This window comes from Pempheris klunzingeri, chromosome 1 (assembly GCF_042242105.1).
Source record: "Pempheris klunzingeri isolate RE-2024b chromosome 1, fPemKlu1.hap1, whole genome shotgun sequence".
NCBI lineage: Eukaryota > Metazoa > Chordata > Actinopteri > Acropomatiformes > Pempheridae > Pempheris > Pempheris klunzingeri.
In genome coordinates this window covers 16,532,158-16,548,533 of record NC_092012.1, presented here as the reverse complement: position 1 = coordinate 16,548,533, position 16,376 = coordinate 16,532,158, and the positions used below count along the sequence as shown (strand labels likewise).

The following is a 16,376-nucleotide window of genomic DNA, read 5'->3' as shown; positions in this document are numbered from 1 at the left end:
AAGAGAGACATTAGCCTTTACCTTACCACAACTAGTTAACTAAAGGGGAAAATTCGCCTTTACTTTACTACAACTAGTTAACTAAAGAGAAACGTCAGCCTTTACTTTACCACAGCTAGTTAACTGGAGGGAAACAGCCTTCACATAACTTGCAGCTAGTTCACTTTAACTATTTTAAGTTATTTTACACTTTGACTCCACTACATTTCTAAGGGAAATGTCGTAGCCTACCTCTTAAATCACTTCATCTATTTAATTATACTAGTTTCTTTGCAGAAGATACGCGTAAAGATACTTTAGTGTATAATTAAAATGAACCCCACTAGCATTAATACATAATCATAATCTAATAATGTACATTATAATTAAATGAACCATCCTGCATGATAAGTATTTTTACCTTGGGTATTATGATGTTAACACTTTGTATTCAACTAGTTGAGAGCAGGACTTTTTCTGTAACACAGCATTTCCCCACTATGTTATTGCCTCTTTTTACCAAGTAAAGCAAAAGATGTGAGCTCTGCTTCAACCACGGCTACATTTGCTCAAGTAGATACAATTTACTTTAGTATTTCCATTTTACGCTTCTTTATACTTCGACTCCAATATATTTGATTTACAGTTGTAGGTGGTGGGTTTAAAAATCTGCATTAAATGAAAACACAATTATCTTATAAAGGCTCGTGTGAACTACAGACCTCCTTTTCTGTGAAAATGTTAATCCCTGTGGGAAAAAAAACAACTGTGAATCTGGCAAAGGTGCCCATGGCTAAATACTTTAAAGTTTGGCACTTGTACAAAACATGGTCTGTAGAATGAACACCAGTCTCTAAGGGCCAGTAGAGGGACTTCACAGCACTTCTAGTCGTGTCTGAAAACATTTATGCTCAGAGCTTCTGAGATGATGCTTTTTTTGGATCACAAACATGTATCTATTTATTCAATAAATTACATTTTACATACAGCATTAAGAGTGGGTGTACGGCAAAAAGACACCAGATGAAAACAACTTCACATTGTACGCTTTGGAAATGAAAACAGATGCGTAATGACAAGTGAAGCTTTGACACTGGTCACTTTAGTTAACGGTCATACATAGAGGTATGCATTCATCCACGCTGGTCTTGTTTCAGCCTCCAGCTCTGACAGTCCAGCAGCCTCTGGTGTAGCTCTTAATTTGGCTTCTGTCTGTGACGTATTTCATGGGGGTGATTAATTATTCGAGTCCACGCCATCCTGTTTCTTTGGCACATCCTGGTTTTGCTGTTCTGAGGTCTTCCACACCGGCTCAAAACAAGGTTTGTAGATATAAATCCCACTGCTAACTCCAAGCACCGTGGCCAGCACTATCTGTGAGAAGGGTAATCTTTTTCGAAACATGGCTTCTTTAAATGGGGAGTCCCAATGTTGAGACACACGATGATCCTGAAAGAGAACAGTGATGTTATCAAAGACACTTTAGCAAAACACTTTAAGACTCTAAGAGTCTTTTTATAAATCCTTTTGCATCTCCCGTCGTCTGTTGAATGTTACACGTTCTTGTAAAATTTTAGACATAACTTAGCTGCTGGCTGTGCCGGACCACTCTTAATGTTTTAGCACCATATCCAGAGCCACCACGTAGTATTTCTGCCTACATTTCAACATTTTCAAAATGATATTCTTAATCCCTGAGCAGCCACAGGATCCCTCCTCATGTTCCCACATTCGCATGAGAAATGCTTAAGTCAGAGGTCACGTTCAATCCACAAAGTCTGATGCTTTTTTTTAAGTTAAGAGCAGTGAACAGTGAACCTGTAGGCTTGCAAACAGCTAAACACACAGAGACATAGTTACATTAGAGCTAGAATGAATTTTAGCACCTTCCATACCCCCCTCGGCAAGATTTTAACAAGAACTGAACGAGAAACTGGTGCTTCTTCTCTTAAAGATTAGTCCAAGATGTGCATCATTATAATCCAAGGATTGAAGATGAGGCTGAAAACTGAACAATGTCCTTTCATCTTCTGCTATCTGACAGCCATCACTAGGAGTCCACCGCTGAGTACGTAACACAGAGGCTAAATGGGGATTTACTTATTTAATGCATTTGTATCACGTTAAATTAGATGAGACAAGCCTAGACACACAATGCTTGATGGCTGCATTGAGCAGATAAATATAAATGTGAATATTGACAGGTACAAGGATGAAGTCATTTATCAAACATTGATATTTTACATTGGATATATGCTTTAATCAATCGGCCAATCAGTATGAACTCAATAGAATCAATAGACTGCCAAAATGTTGTATTTCTATGGTCATATATGCAGTACAAAGGCGGTCTTCTCCAGGACTTGAAAACATTTTCCAGAGAGAATTAACTGGAGACGATGCAACTTTATTTTGAAAGACTCGTACCGGATATGAGGACAAAATAGCGTCGATCAGTTTCACAGTTCTCCACCTGAATCCAACCAAAACATGACATTTTATCTAGTTTAGAGGTGTTTCTCTGTCACAGTCAAAACTCACCGAGGAAGACGTTTGGTCGAAGTGTCTGAAATCACCAAACACACACAGACAGAAGAACAGAAAGTTAAAAACACAAGACACAACCACAAGGACTCAGAGGAGACTTACACGAAGCAGGCTGGACTTCTTCTTCTACTCTCTATTCTGGTGGAGCAGCAAACAGCTGCAGTCCGCCACCTAGTGGAGAGGTCAGACACAGCTCCCAGTACACTGATCACGGTTAGTGATCGATACTTCAATCATTTAAGCAGTGGTGTAGGAAGTATTCACATCTTTTACTTAAGTACAAATATTAAGTAGCCTACAATATTACTGTATAGAAAATGTTGAATGCTAAATAATCAATGTTAATGCAAAAGTATTTTAGTATAATCAGGAACATTACTTAAGGAAATCAGTGTAAAAATGTCTGAGAGTGTCTGAGACTGTTGTACTGGTATATAATCAATCGTTAGATTTTTATTACTGAGGCATTAATATAAAAGCAGGATTTCACTCTTATTGTTGGTTAAACTGGAGCTTATTTTAACTATTTTGTATAGGACCTCACTACTGATTAACATTATAGATTAATCTGCTGGTTGTTTTCTTGATTAATTGATTGATTGTGCAGTTTGTAAAAACTTTGGAAATACAAAGGAGAAAGTAATAATGACCAGGTTAAGAACAGGACACAGTAATGTGATTGTACTGAAATATCCAACCAGTCTCTGTGAATGCTGTCAGCAGAACATGTGATTGTAAAATGCAGGAAATATGTATCAGAGAGAAAGGACATGATGGAGGGAATGGAAAGATGAAGGCTAACAGCATTGAAGGGCAAACTGGACTGTGACAGCTCAGGTAATGCTTGGTTAGCTTCATACAGTGAACTAGAGTAATAGGAAATAAATCTGTCACTCCGGACAGTGCGGGAGTCCAGCAGATGGCAGTAGTGTCACATTGAGGCTGGAAGCTGCCATTATAGCGGCTCATTATATGCAGAGCTTTTATTTTGAAAGAAACAGCATCGGAAGTAAGTGTGAATGCGGAAGTGCAACCAGAAGCACTGACTGCACTTCGTGCTAACAGGAAGTTAATATTCATTAATTATCGTTTAGGATACTTTGTAAAAGTTTAATATTGTTAGTGAAATACACGGAGAGTCTGTGCTGCTTGTTTACCTGCAGCACCTGACCAAATAGCTCACGTTACCTTCGTATATTTAATGTTGATTGTAAGTTCACTCACCTGAACACACCTGACTCACATCCCGACAGGTGAATGATGCCGAGAGACAAAATTTCATGATGGCGAACATCCGATCGCGTCTGCAGTTTGGGAATAAAGTCGCAGATGTGAAACTGAGGAAACGAAAATCCCAACTGTACTCAAAGGAAGATGAAAGTCCTCTTAACAACGGTGGGGCTCATATGTATGAAAAAGTTGATCTCTGGACAAACCAGCAGCAGATTAGAGTAATGACCAGATGGCTTTGTGCTGCGGTGATGAGAATGAACCAATGATTGTACTGACATGAAGTGATGTTTCCTCACAGGTGAGCTGAGGGCCAAAGTGGTTGTGTTTTCTGTGGTATTCAGACTGATAAACTGCTTCCTGGTTCAGACCAGCTTCGTCCCAGATGAGTACTGGCAGTCTGTGGAGGTCTCCCATCAGATGGTCTTCAAATATCCTTTGACATCATCACCTAGAGCTTAGTGACTGGACTACTGCAGGTTATCATTACTAACAGGAAGTGTCCTAAAGGCTGGAAATACTCATTCTATGTCCATGTGTCATTTATTCCCTTAATGAATAAGCTATGTATTATTCTGTGCTGTTTCATCCTTAACAATGTGACTTATGGGTATCTGACCTGGGAATGGAAGGCAGGAATAAGAGGTTTCTCTTATCCACTCCTCTTTGCATTCATATACAAGATATTACATTTACTGAACTGCGACTCTGTCTATCTGCTGGTAAGTTCATGTTTTCTGTCCACACAACTTTTATATTGGTGCATCTTTGAGCAAATAAATGTCCTAAACTCACCGTGGTTGACTAATCCTGGTCCGGTTGGTTCTGCAGATATGGCTGCCTCGGATACTTCAAGCACTCCTGGCTGCGTTCGCTGATGTAAAATTCTTTTTTCTCATCCGAACGTTGGAAAGTCGTGATGTTGCAAAGTGGACGGTAAGAAAGTTAACCTGCACACTGTTCAGTTCAGCCAGCAAACAGCCCTTTATGTCTGTTCAGATGCAATGCAGATCTTGTGTATTTGATTTGAGGAGAGATCACAAATGAAAAAAAGTCTATCACTGTAATGTGGTGTTTGTGTAAACTGCAGGATTTAAAGTTTACAAAAATGATTCCTCTGTATGTTGGGGTGTATTGTGACATTCATGCTGTACATTATATTTGGGATTAATTCTACATTATTTTTAAAGGATTTTTGTTGACTCTTCTTTGCATTTAAAGAAGTGCTTGGATTGTTTAGTTAGTATATTGTCCACATAGTGGACAGTTGTCTTGGCATTAAAAATCTTTCTAGACAGTCAGTGAGGTTAAAGAGCAAAAACCTCAATTTAAAAGTGAGTAAAAGGAGGGGCTGGATGTTTGTGAAGTCAGAGCGATGCTGTGTATTCAGTCCTCTAACTGCACTAAAAAACTTGCTGACTTCTTGTTCTGGTCTCTAGTTCTTCTGCCATCTGTGCTCGTGGTTCTCGTGGTACTGCTGCACCAGGACTCTGACGAACAGCGTGGAGACCAGCGTCACCTGTCTGGCTCTGTTTTACTTTCCCCTCCCTGGGTCCAAAACACACAGCAGGTCTCAGCACGTCTTTGCCTTTGTCTCATGTTGGATTAATCTCCTCACTTAAAACGATACTTCACAGACACTCTGTTGTTTTTACAGTAAAACATATCTGAGCCTGGTCGCCTTTGCTGTCATTGTCCGACCGACCGCCCTCATCGTCTGGTTTCCTCTGCTGATGTACCATTTCTGGCAGGAGGATAACAAACTGAGACTCATCACTCATAACTTAATTCCTATAGGGTTTGTACTTTTAATCTGCTGTCAACTTTATCCACTCTTCATCCTCAGCATCGCCTTTATTGCATAATCCTCTTTTCCTCACTTCTAGATCTTTGGCTGTTGTGATTTCTACTGTGATCGACTGTATATTCTATGAAAAGGTAAAACGATAAACCCATGTGAGTTCTTTTCTTTTTAAGTCAGAGTAACTGCTGATTATGAAGTCAAATGAAACAGCCGCTCTGTTTTTCAGTGGACCGTCGTGCAGTTCAACTTCCTGAAGTTCAACGTCTTCTACAGTGTGGCTGATTTCTACGGCTCTCATCCCTGGCACTGGTACATCACTCAGGGGTTTGCCGTCATAATGGGCCCCCATCTTCCTCTCTTTGTTCACGGCTGCTCCCTCGCCTTCAAGAGGTACAAGATTCTGCTGGCAGCAGTCGTCTGGACAGTTGCGGTTTACAGGTAACACGTTGTTATTTTTGTATATTATTTTTATTGCAGTGAAGTGTTGGAGTAACACTTAAAGCAGCTTTCAATCACATCATTAATCCGATTGAAAGCTGTTCAGTAGAATTACTCAAATTTTCTCAGATGTTATTCCGCAAAAGCAAATAGGTTTTTTAGTTGATTTTCTAGGTGTCTCTAGTGGCAATAAATGTGTCAAATAAACCTATGGGACGAAATAATAATGAAAATAAAATGTCGCTCTCAGCATCGCTCTTTAGTCGTGATGTTTTTATTCTCTGCAGACAAACTGACATGTTTGAATGCTTTGCCTCAGTTTGCTTCCTCACAAGGAGTTCAGGTTCATCTATCCAGTGCTGCCCCTCTGTATGGTCTTCTGCGGTAAGCTCTCAGTATCACACCAGACATGACTCTGTGGCCCAGAACAGCCAGATGTGTGTGTTAATACTTCTTCTACGACAGGGACGTCTTTGGCTAACTTGAAAGCGTGGCGACGAGCTGCTGCGTTCATCTTATTAGTGAGTAACGTGGCTGCAGCGCTGTACACCGGCCTGGTCCACCAGAGGGGCACTCTGGACGTCATGAGCCACCTCCAGACGCTCTGTGACCTCAGCAGCACCTCGGCCCCCCCGCAGCCAGACATCCTCTTCCTCATGCCCTGCCACTCAACACCCTTCTACAGGTATGGTACACCCCGTCACACCCGAGGGACCGTCTGCAGACGCTGAGCTGCATGATGGGATCTGAAAAGGCCATTGAAACCTCATAGCAGAACTGTCCCTACTTTGAATGTGGATTAATTGCAGCAGTCCCATTTTTCACAAGGAGTTTTCTTTACAAATTCATATCAAAACCCTGGTGGCAAAAGTATATTTCAAATTATTCATTTAAACATTGGGAAATGTGACTAAAGCTAAAAGTTAATCAGCATTGTCCAAACTGAAACAGTAAGACCTTGGAAACAGCAGCTGGCAAAACACCTCAAGGTCCACTTAGTAACTGTTTTGAAGCTTTTGACCGCATCATTTGCTCCGTGGCAATCATGAAAACCAGGTGATACAGTCAAAAGCCCCAGAACAGCCACTAAAGGGACTTCAAGATTAACTTGTTTCGTCAAATATATACTTGTTACACACATTACTAGTTCTTTGGGCTGGGTATAGTTTAAAATATTTCATTGCCAGCACTAATACCTTTCTCTTTTCCTCCGTGTAGCCACGTCCACTGTCCGATGAAGATGAGGTTCCTCGAGTGTCCTCCAGATCTCGGCGAGGAGGATTATGTCGATGAAGCAGACAGATTCTACGACGACCCCCTTCGCTGGCTCAGGACTTCATTTCCCTACAAATCTTCTTTACCGACCCACCTGGTTCTGTTTGACGTTTTGGAGAAGGTAAAAACATTCACTAAGTATTTTCCTCCATGATTAAAGTTTCAATTGTCTAAGCTTTAATGTTGTTTTTCTTCTGTTGAAGGAAATCTCTGTGTTTTTGAAAGTGAATCATTTTGTGAGGACAGCAGAGGTATTTCATACTCATTTTCCTGAAGGAAGAGTTGGAGGAAGCATCTTTATTTATGAAAGGCACTGACAAACACTGGAACAATGGCAATTTGCTTTATGGCATACCATATGTATTTGCTACTGAAATAAATATTTTTAACTCAAATGATTTTTTTCTTTTTTTTAAATGATGTCGGGTTTTCTTACATTATTTTTCCAGTCATTTTTTTCCGACATGAAAATAAAACTGCCAGGTCCAGTTAAAACAAGCTTGAGGTGGAATGTTAGAAAACTGCATTTTAACGGCTGAAGCCAATTACAAACACGTCACACAAACGTCTCTCTGTAGCAGCAAATTAAAACAACTACACGGCTGTACAGGGAAACATCCAACATGTGGCATTTCTTTGTTTCTTCACCTTCGTTTAGAATTCTTAGCAAAAGTAGTAATAGTTGATTCCCAATTAACATTTTCTGCTCTGCATTTTTGTTTTTAAATGTAAGTGCTGTCTTAATGGATTATTGATGGAGTTTCAGCAGGAAGTCTCCATCAGGGCCACAATTTAAAGGCCAAAAATTAAATCATTTTCACATTTATAAAATGTTAAATGAACTCTAGGCCACATCTTCTGCTCAAACCTAATATCGATTACTTCACTAAACACAAACAGATTAAGGACGTTCAGTAGCATGAAAAAGTTAAAATTGTGCAAACTTACAATAAAAGGAGACTTTGCATCTAAATACAACCCAAAATAGAATTTCCAACTAAAATATTTAAGCAGTTGAGATATTTTCAGTATTTGGGATCAAACGGCATTGGACCCAGTTCTATTTTGACATCAGCCATGTGTCTGTCTGTGTTTCTTCCTGATCTGCTCCACTTGCGTTCACTGTGAGGTCGAGATCTGGCTCTCTGCTGTTTCCGCTGTTGGTGTTTTGGCCTCGACGACTCCTTCGAGTCTGGGTCCGGTCTTTCAAAAGGTCCCCTGATTTAAACACAAAACAGAAGTGTGTTTAAACTCCTGAATGTGTACAAGTTAGGAGAGATGTTGAAAAATTAGGAACGTATTACTCCTAACTTTAAGACTTTTTTTGACCTAAAAAGTAATTTATGAAGCATCGGAGCTCTGAAAGTAGCACCAACTATTGTGATAACTGAGTAATAATTTGTTATTTTTCAATAAAATAGTTGGTGGTTTCAATAAAAATGGTTCAAACTTCTCAGTTCAGATTTGATACTTTTCTTTATCTGATTGACAGTAAACTGAATATCTGCGTCATTGAAGACGTCACTATATTAGAATGAGCACAATTTTCTGATATTCTATATGCAAAAAGATTAACCCATTAATTTAGAAACTAATCAGCAAATTGATAATTTCTTATCCTGATCCTCATTAATTAATTATTGGAAACATTTTTCTCTATAAATGTTGAATTAAATGTTTGCCCGTTGACCAGTTTCACATTTTTCCATGTTCAGCCGACTAGACTAGCTGTTAATTAGAATTAATTAGAATCAACAAAGTCTCTACATTAGATGAATCTTTTTGTTCCACGCAAACTGTATGCAGCTTTGTGAAAAGCTGAGCTCTTAAGTGGGAACTTTTAGCATCGTTTAGGAGGACTCCTAAGGAGACCTACCTCGGGCCATAGCTTCTTGCAAAAGTCTCTCCAAAGAAGTGACGGTAGACGAAGTCATCGAGATCTCTGAACACGTCGTCATTAAGGCCGTGATACTCGTGCATGTCTGTCAGATAGTCCTCCACACCGCTGACAAAGTCTGTGAACAGCATGCGGTCGTGGATGAACACTCCGTTGTGAAAGAAGTTGTTGATGAAGAGCTCCAGCTCTTTCCAGTGGTAGAAGTGGTCAACCTCTTGCTGCAGGTAGCTCTGCAGCAGCTGGTAAAACTCATCTGCTCTAATCGGTTCCATGGCTTTGTTGAAGAGACTCATAGACTCCTGGTAGGCGCAGTCGAAAACCCCGGAGCATCCTTTCATGCTGGCCTTGTGGGTGTTTTGACCGTGATCTTCATGAACTTTATCTCCTGATTTTCGAGTGTTGTGGCTGCTCTGGAAGGACTCGTCAAATTTGTGCGGGTGTCTGTGATGATGCTTGTGGAATCTTTGCTGCCACGACTCTTTCGAACTCTTCTCGTCGTGTCTCTTGTCATAAAAGCCTCTAGCTTTGTTGATGAAGGTCGATGCTGAATTCTTGAAGTGTCGGAAAGTTAATTTGACAGAATCTGAAAACTTCCTCAGGTTCTCCTTCACAGCTTCCTTTGCTTTCTTTATCTGCTCTTTGTGGTGATGGACAAACTCCTTGGTTGAGTTCTTCACAGCATCAAATGTCTCCTTCACCTTCCCCGCCATGCCTCCTTTTGGTTTTTTTACATTGGACTCAGTGTCTCCTTTGGCTCGCTCTTCTTTGGTTTCCACGTACAGCCTCTCCCACAGGTCTGAGCGCTGCTGCTCAAAGCTCAGTCTCTTCTCCAGCTCCATCAGACGGGACTGCAGCTCTTCTGCTTCTGAACCCGCTTCCTTTCCAGCTCCTGGGACGCGACTTCTCAGCAGATTTAACTCCCTCCTCAGCTCCTCTGTAATCTTTCTTTCCTTGTCGAGCTTCTTCCTCAGCGTCTGTGCTTCAGCCATCATGCCTTCCCTCTGGCCGCGGAAGCTTTGGATCAGCTGTTTCTCCTCCTCCAGCTGGTCCTTCAGCCTCTGATTTTCTGACAGCAGCGAGTCTGGACCTGCTCCCATCACTTCCCGGTCTCTAATCTTAGAGCGCAGGTTTCTCAGCTCCTCCTGTAATGCAGACAAGGACTTCTCTTCACGTTCCAGGGAGCTTTTCAGCAGCTGGTTCTCAGCTGTCAAACTCTGCTGCTGTGACTCAGTCTTGGTCCTCTCATCAGCCCTCTGCCACAGCAGCATTTCCAGGTCGTCCCTCTGGGTCTTAATGTGAACAAAAGAAATACAAGAGGGAAAGTTGTAGCTTTTAAAATGGTGTTTTCATGTTTATTAATGGTGATCGCAAAAAAAATCTTTTATACATGGTACATTTTCATATAATAACATTTGTATTGTGTTACGAAAACAGAACATTGATTTCGTTGATTTACCTGAATGTGCGCCTGTTTGTCTTGAAGCTCCTGATTCTCTTTCTTCGTCTTCCTGATCACCTCTGTGAGCAGAGAAATGATTTTTTGCTCATCCAGGTCATCCAGGCCGAAGTCACCCCTCTGGATCTGGGTAAGAAAAGCAGGAAACAGGTTATGGTCCACTGTTATTAAAAATCTGAAAATGGCCAAAAAGTGGGAAAAACCTTCTAATAATAATGTAATTTAATATATTCTATATTTGCTTGAGCAAGTATTTAAGAATAAAGTAAACAGAAAAATATGTATTATAAGTGTTATGCATGAAAGAACTCACAAGAGTCAAAAGCATGGAATGGGTTAATAATTATGTAGTTATGGGTGTTATGGGTGGCACAAATGACCTTATTATTGGCTGAGTTGTGACTCAGTCACTGACCTGGTTTGTTAAATGCTGCTCTCTAATGTGGCGCTGAAGTAGATCTCTCACACCATCAAGTTCACTCACTCGGATTTTCTCTACAGTTTTCTGTCTTTCTTGAATCTGGACTGTGCCTATAAGTGAAATTTGTAACACAAACATATTATTTACATATTGCATACGTATGCGTATTCACACACAACATCAGAGAGAATTGTTTGGGCAAGTATACGTGTGATGAGGCAGCAGTCTACAGGGGTCTAATAAGGTCTGTAAAAGTTTTGGTACGGGGAACAAAAGTGGGACAGGCATAAAGCCTCCAAACTGTTTTGCTGAGATATCTGTTGCACCTGGTCTTAAAGGGTAACATTTTTTTTTTGAGTTTGAAATGACTGGTAGGTATAAAAAGTTTTGGTCAAGAAGACCGCCTAGTTCAAAGCCACCAGACTCCACTGACAAAAACCTGCCAATCATTTCAAACCCGAGTTTAAAAGTTTAAAAATACTGACATTATTCTTTAAAAGCAAACTACAGAGCCGTATGACAAGAATGACAGGGAGACCAAGAACCTGAGGACCAACTTAAATCCCTTTGAAAATTAGTAGGATTACTTGATCTATAACTGATGCTGCTTAGCTGTTAATTCTTCTGGCAGCAAAAAATATGTACATTCACCTGTAAGGTTTAAATGAAGTATATTTCTGCATTTACAATAACGTCAGTAAACTCTACCAGTTCACAGTGAACTTGTTACCGTAGAAGTGGCCGTAGCCCATGCTGATGGCTATGACGAGGGCGATCAGGATACACTTGTTGAGGATGCTGCTGCTCTGGCCTTGGACTCGGACATCCAGAGCAGCAGCGGGTCTAACTCCTGCCTGCTCCTCTTGCTCCTTCGGTTCTTTGACCTCCTCTTCCTCCTCGTCACTGTGGCCAGACTCCCGTGCTTCCTCCTCCTCAGGCTCTGTCACGACGCTTGTAGTATTCTTCCTCAACCTTCGTCTTCGTACGATAGTACTGGGGCTTCGTCCTGACTCGTCCTCGCTGCTGCTTGAGTTTGTCGCTGCAGGCTGCTGCCCTGCAAAACCTTTAGCAAAATATACACAAAGTTATGATTGCAGTGACACAAAACAGGTAAATAAATAACAAGTTAACAGGCTCAGACAGCACTTCTAAGTGAGGTTTATCATGCAGAAAAGTATTACAGATTAAGATTAACGGATTCATTAATTCTGAACAATATTTGGTGGAGTAAGTGTTTTTGAATACATAAAAGAAACTGCTTATTAAACGAATTAAACAAATAAAAGTTAACGTGTTAATTAGTGAGCTTTAGAGGTGCTAGTAGGTGGATTTCATTACTGTTGGATCAAGTCAAGCAAGAAGTTCCTGTGTGATAAGATAAGCTAACTTGCTGCTGGCTGTAGCTCCATACTTACTGTACAGATATGAGAGTGGTTTTAACTCTAGGCAAGAAAGCGAATGAGTATACTTCCAAAAACATCAAAACAGCTGAAACAACCTTTATAAATACTAATTCACAGCAGAAATTAAGAAACTGGAGTGACCCTACATTTTCTGCTCTGGACAACTTGTTTTTGTTTATCTCAGTTCACCAAAAAGGAGAAAAATGCAAAAACTCACTAAAGACATCTTAAATGTGCTCATGCACACAGCATATGGCTGCGTTTTATCTGCTCACAGTTTTTAGACTGACTAAAGTTCAGCCTAAATTTAATATCGCAACATATTTTTGCATGAATTACACTTCTATTTTAAGGCAGACGAACAAAGACCCACACATGCACACGTGTGGAGGAAAAAAAAAAAAAAAAAAAAACGGTGCAGGAAACCACAGTGAATGTTCTCCTATGTGGTCGAACATGCTTTTAGAACAAACACAGCTCGCTCAAATCAGCACGTGTTCACACCCAAAACTGATCAAGCTGATTAGTTTGGTGCAATGCTGAACAAGCTTAGCATCAAACTAGATTCACACCAGTTTCAATCAGGCCACCTGGAAAAGAGCGGCTGCCAGCGAGCTGACTTCTCAGATGGTAGCCTAAGTTCACGAGACTCTGTGGAAGTTTCCAGTGATTCAACTTCAGACCTGCTTAAGCGGCGTAGAAAAAAGCCAGAGGCAGAATGTTTTTGTGATGAGGTGATGAATTTCTCAATAGCACCTCTTAGGCTGTGAGTAGAAATAAAATCAGCGTGCTAAAGACAACACAAGGACAGTTCATTGTGCCAGTGTGTGTGTGTGTGTGTGTGTGTTGCTGCAGTCGTACCAGTCTCAGTGAAGGCGTACTGGCTGCTGCAGGAGGTACCAAGGTAGAACTCTTCATTGGCTGCTGCCTCCTCTTCCACCTCAGGGTGCTCTTCCTCCTTCAGGTCTCTGAGAGTCACAATGTCCGAGTGATCACTGGAGGACAAGAGACTGGCATGCTCTTTGCCTGTGGTGATGTCTCCAGACTGGAAAAGAAACAACATGTTAAAGATGGAACAAAGTGCCTCTGGATTTAAAGCTCAGGGTATGCGGGTTATTTTTATGGTCTTCTCACCTCTGAGGCATACAGTGTCTCATCTATGGTTTGTTCTCCCACAGTGTCAACAAGTGAATCAGCAACCCTCTCTTCAACACACTCAGCCGAGAATACTATAAATGCACAGTAAGATAAATCCATAAAATGTCAGAAAAATGCCCAGCTCAGTTTCCCAAAGATATTCAGTTTCAAGTCATACAAAACTGAGAAAAACAGGTCAAAACAAAAAATAAACATCATAAATAGTGATAAAATGAGTGGCAAACAGCTGCTGAGTGACTTTTGAGATGTTTCACAAAGTCGATATTCTGCTGAATGAGATTTGGTCACTCACTTCTTTTGTTCATTCTCTATATTCCCACATGCATATAAACACAGATTTTACTGTCATTCTAGTGACAGTCGATATTACTAATAAATCTGTTACTGTTAAACCCTGGCATAAAAACACAATATGAGGATTTTTACCAGCAGATGCAGCAGCCGGTGTGACCTGCAGCTCTGCTTCCTCCACTGCGGGGCGCTCTAACAGCTCAGCTCCATATTCCGTTGCCGCCTCCAATCCCAATGTCTCGATATCTGAACCCTGTAAACACAATAGGCAAACATCAGTACTGGCTACTATGGAGGAGACACATGTTTATCAATTCAGGTTTATTCAATTTTTTATATAAATATGAATAAACATGCCAACATACAGTATTTGGCACAAGAGCCTATAGGAAGTATTTCTATGTAAGATGATTTTTAGCACTGACATTTGCTGCTGTGACTGAACAAACATCGGTTGGCCAGCATGATGCTCGAGGCATCCCATAAAAGAAAAATAGTCTTTAGTTGCTCAGCCCCAGCTTTTTTTCAGAGGTATAGCTTGTGTGCAAAAATACTATTTTATTACAAAAACCCTAGCTTTTATTTTAGCAATGAAAGACCATTTTTTACACACGAGTTGCTGTGGTTCACTGTGGGGAATTTCCGATGGCTTTTATGGGGTTTTTTCTTGATATGGTAATATACAGTGTACTTTGTCTTAAACTATTTTATCATAATCAAATCAAAAGCATGTGTCTCTGTGCAATCACAATGGTCAAGTCATGCCGCTTAAAAACTGCCCTCCAATAAAACAAGACAAATCAGTTATAGGAATGAGTTGGGGGGGACATTTTTTTAAAATGTTCAACATGTCCAACAATTTTCTGACAGTTGTGATCAGCTTGAATGTTGGAGATGATTAACTGGGTGTCTCTTTTACATGATATTCATAGCTATTGTGCATATTCATTTTTTATATTTTAATTTGTAATACACTCTCCTGCCCTTGCTGCCACCTAAAAATGTGAATCTGGGATTAGGAATAAGGAAAAATGATTTATACCTCATTACTAATAATGGTCCAGCCACAGGACGACTCTGCATCACTCGACGTCTCTGACATCTCTGCCAGTTGTCAGCAACATACAGGTAACTACAGGAGATAAGTGGGTCACACACAGCTTGTTGAAAAACACAAGGTAGGTCAGTGGGTCATGATAGCCGAATGATTAAGGTGCATACAACATAACCTACAGAAACTTCCATATGTGCTGTACAAATATACCCTGTCTGCCCAATTTTGGGCTTGTTTAGGCTGTCAGAGAGGTTGATTACAAGCTATCACATGGTTTAAAAAAGCAAGACATTGTTACAAGCATCTGCTACTAGTTTACTATATTTATTTGATGAAAATGAATGGATGGACCACTAACACCTATAAGCTTCTATGTATCTGATTTCTTGAAGAAAGGGGTAGCAGGACCTGCAAACCTGACCCCAGACAGCCTGTTCCTTTTACTGGTAAGAGCACCAAAACCTGGGAGGCACTGGAAATCAACTTGAGGTTTGTTTTTGATGGAAAGGTGCCACTAATGATACAGTGGTTACAATAACTATGAGTCACATCTGTTAGCTTAGAACAAAAATACAAATATCATCAATTTAACAGTTAGGCAATTTTGTTACTGATGTATAAATCTTGTTTTATTCACCACCACAGCATGATAAGTGCTACATTTAAGCACGTTTGCATAAAATCAACAAACCTAATGAGAAACAGCGCCCCCGTAGGTGTCAGGCCGCAGTCACAGCTAACAGATGATGCCAGCTCCTGCGGCCTGACAATGAAAACACCCACAGTTTGTCCCAGCAGCAGAGATTTTAACAGCTGTTAGCCGCAGCTAACATTAGCTTCCTCTGCTAACATTAAACAGTGACAGGCAGCGGTCGGTTCGCCGAGAGTTAACTAACTTAGCACGCTAGTTACTAATGTTATCTCTTTGACGATCGTCGTAACATTTAATTCGTACCGTACCGACAACGTCTGTTATCTTCAGCCGCCTCTTTACATAACAAGCTTTTCAGAAACTAAGATGTAAAATGTCTGAACTCACCGGTGTTTTACGCCCAAAGACGAGGCAGCTGTTTACCAACAGCTCCTGAGTTGTTGCAGTATGCCCTGTGTTGTCTGTTAACGGCGCTGCGAAACAGACTTGTAGACGGGAAATGTAGTTTTACAGTGACATACTTGGACACGCAGCGCAACGTCTTCACCGATCTCTTGGAACTACTTTTCCCATCGGTCAGCGCAGTATCTACACGGGCTCGGTGAGGGTGGAGCAAATGTTACGTCCTCGAAAAAAACATAAACAAGGAAGCGTGGCAAAGCAGAGCTCCAACAGTTTTATTACTCCGAAAACAAAACCAAAATAATTCATTAGTCCTTTTGTTCTGTGTTGCAGCATTAGAAGGTTTAAAATCACGACCCTAATGACATT

The 16,376-nt window shown here is 40.6% G+C and overlaps 3 protein-coding genes across 6 annotated transcripts; 1 reads left to right on the top strand and 2 right to left on the bottom strand.

The window, feature by feature from the left end:
- Positions 1 to 917: 917 nt before the first annotated feature.
- On the bottom strand, positions 918 to 3,778 carry LOC139213796 (protein PIGBOS1). Of its 3 annotated transcripts, XM_070844650.1 has the most exons (3): positions 3,751 to 3,778; positions 2,521 to 2,545; positions 918 to 1,428 (listed from the first exon to the last, which is right to left on the bottom strand). In XM_070844650.1, the coding sequence occupies exon 3, from the start codon at positions 1,381 to 1,383 to the stop codon at positions 1,216 to 1,218; it is 168 nt and encodes a 55-aa protein (XP_070700751.1). In that variant the 5' UTR covers positions 1,384 to 1,428; positions 2,521 to 2,545; positions 3,751 to 3,778; the 3' UTR covers positions 918 to 1,215. The 3 variants fall into 3 exon arrangements, with proteins under 3 accessions (XP_070700751.1, XP_070700584.1, XP_070700667.1); XM_070844483.1 differs by lacking the exons at positions 2,521 to 2,545; positions 3,751 to 3,778 and adding an exon at positions 2,629 to 2,650; XM_070844566.1 differs by lacking the exons at positions 2,521 to 2,545; positions 3,751 to 3,778 and adding an exon at positions 2,407 to 2,457.
- pigb (phosphatidylinositol glycan anchor biosynthesis, class B) lies at positions 3,554 to 7,610 on the top strand. The gene is made up of 12 exons (XM_070844364.1): positions 3,554 to 3,921; positions 4,058 to 4,187; positions 4,361 to 4,478; positions 4,588 to 4,692; positions 5,196 to 5,326; positions 5,414 to 5,554; positions 5,643 to 5,694; positions 5,787 to 5,998; positions 6,318 to 6,382; positions 6,464 to 6,683; positions 7,217 to 7,394; positions 7,477 to 7,610. Exons 1-12 carry the CDS (start codon positions 3,807 to 3,809, stop codon positions 7,588 to 7,590), a joined length of 1,581 nt encoding a protein of 526 aa, XP_070700465.1. The 5' UTR covers positions 3,554 to 3,806; the 3' UTR covers positions 7,591 to 7,610.
- Positions 7,556 to 16,074, bottom strand: ccpg1 (cell cycle progression 1). Of its 2 annotated transcripts, XM_070844265.1 has the most exons (11): positions 15,993 to 16,074; positions 14,942 to 15,031; positions 14,035 to 14,152; positions 13,585 to 13,679; positions 13,312 to 13,495; positions 13,041 to 13,133; positions 11,778 to 12,110; positions 11,042 to 11,157; positions 10,627 to 10,752; positions 9,150 to 10,459; positions 7,556 to 8,491 (listed from the first exon to the last, which is right to left on the bottom strand). In XM_070844265.1, the coding sequence occupies exons 2-11, from the start codon at positions 14,999 to 15,001 to the stop codon at positions 8,299 to 8,301; spliced, it is 2,628 nt and encodes an 875-aa protein (XP_070700366.1). In that variant the 5' UTR covers positions 15,002 to 15,031; positions 15,993 to 16,074; the 3' UTR covers positions 7,556 to 8,298. The 2 variants fall into 2 exon arrangements, with proteins under 2 accessions (XP_070700366.1, XP_070700409.1); XM_070844308.1 differs by lacking the exon at positions 13,041 to 13,133.
- Positions 16,075 to 16,376: the final 302 nt, after the last annotated feature.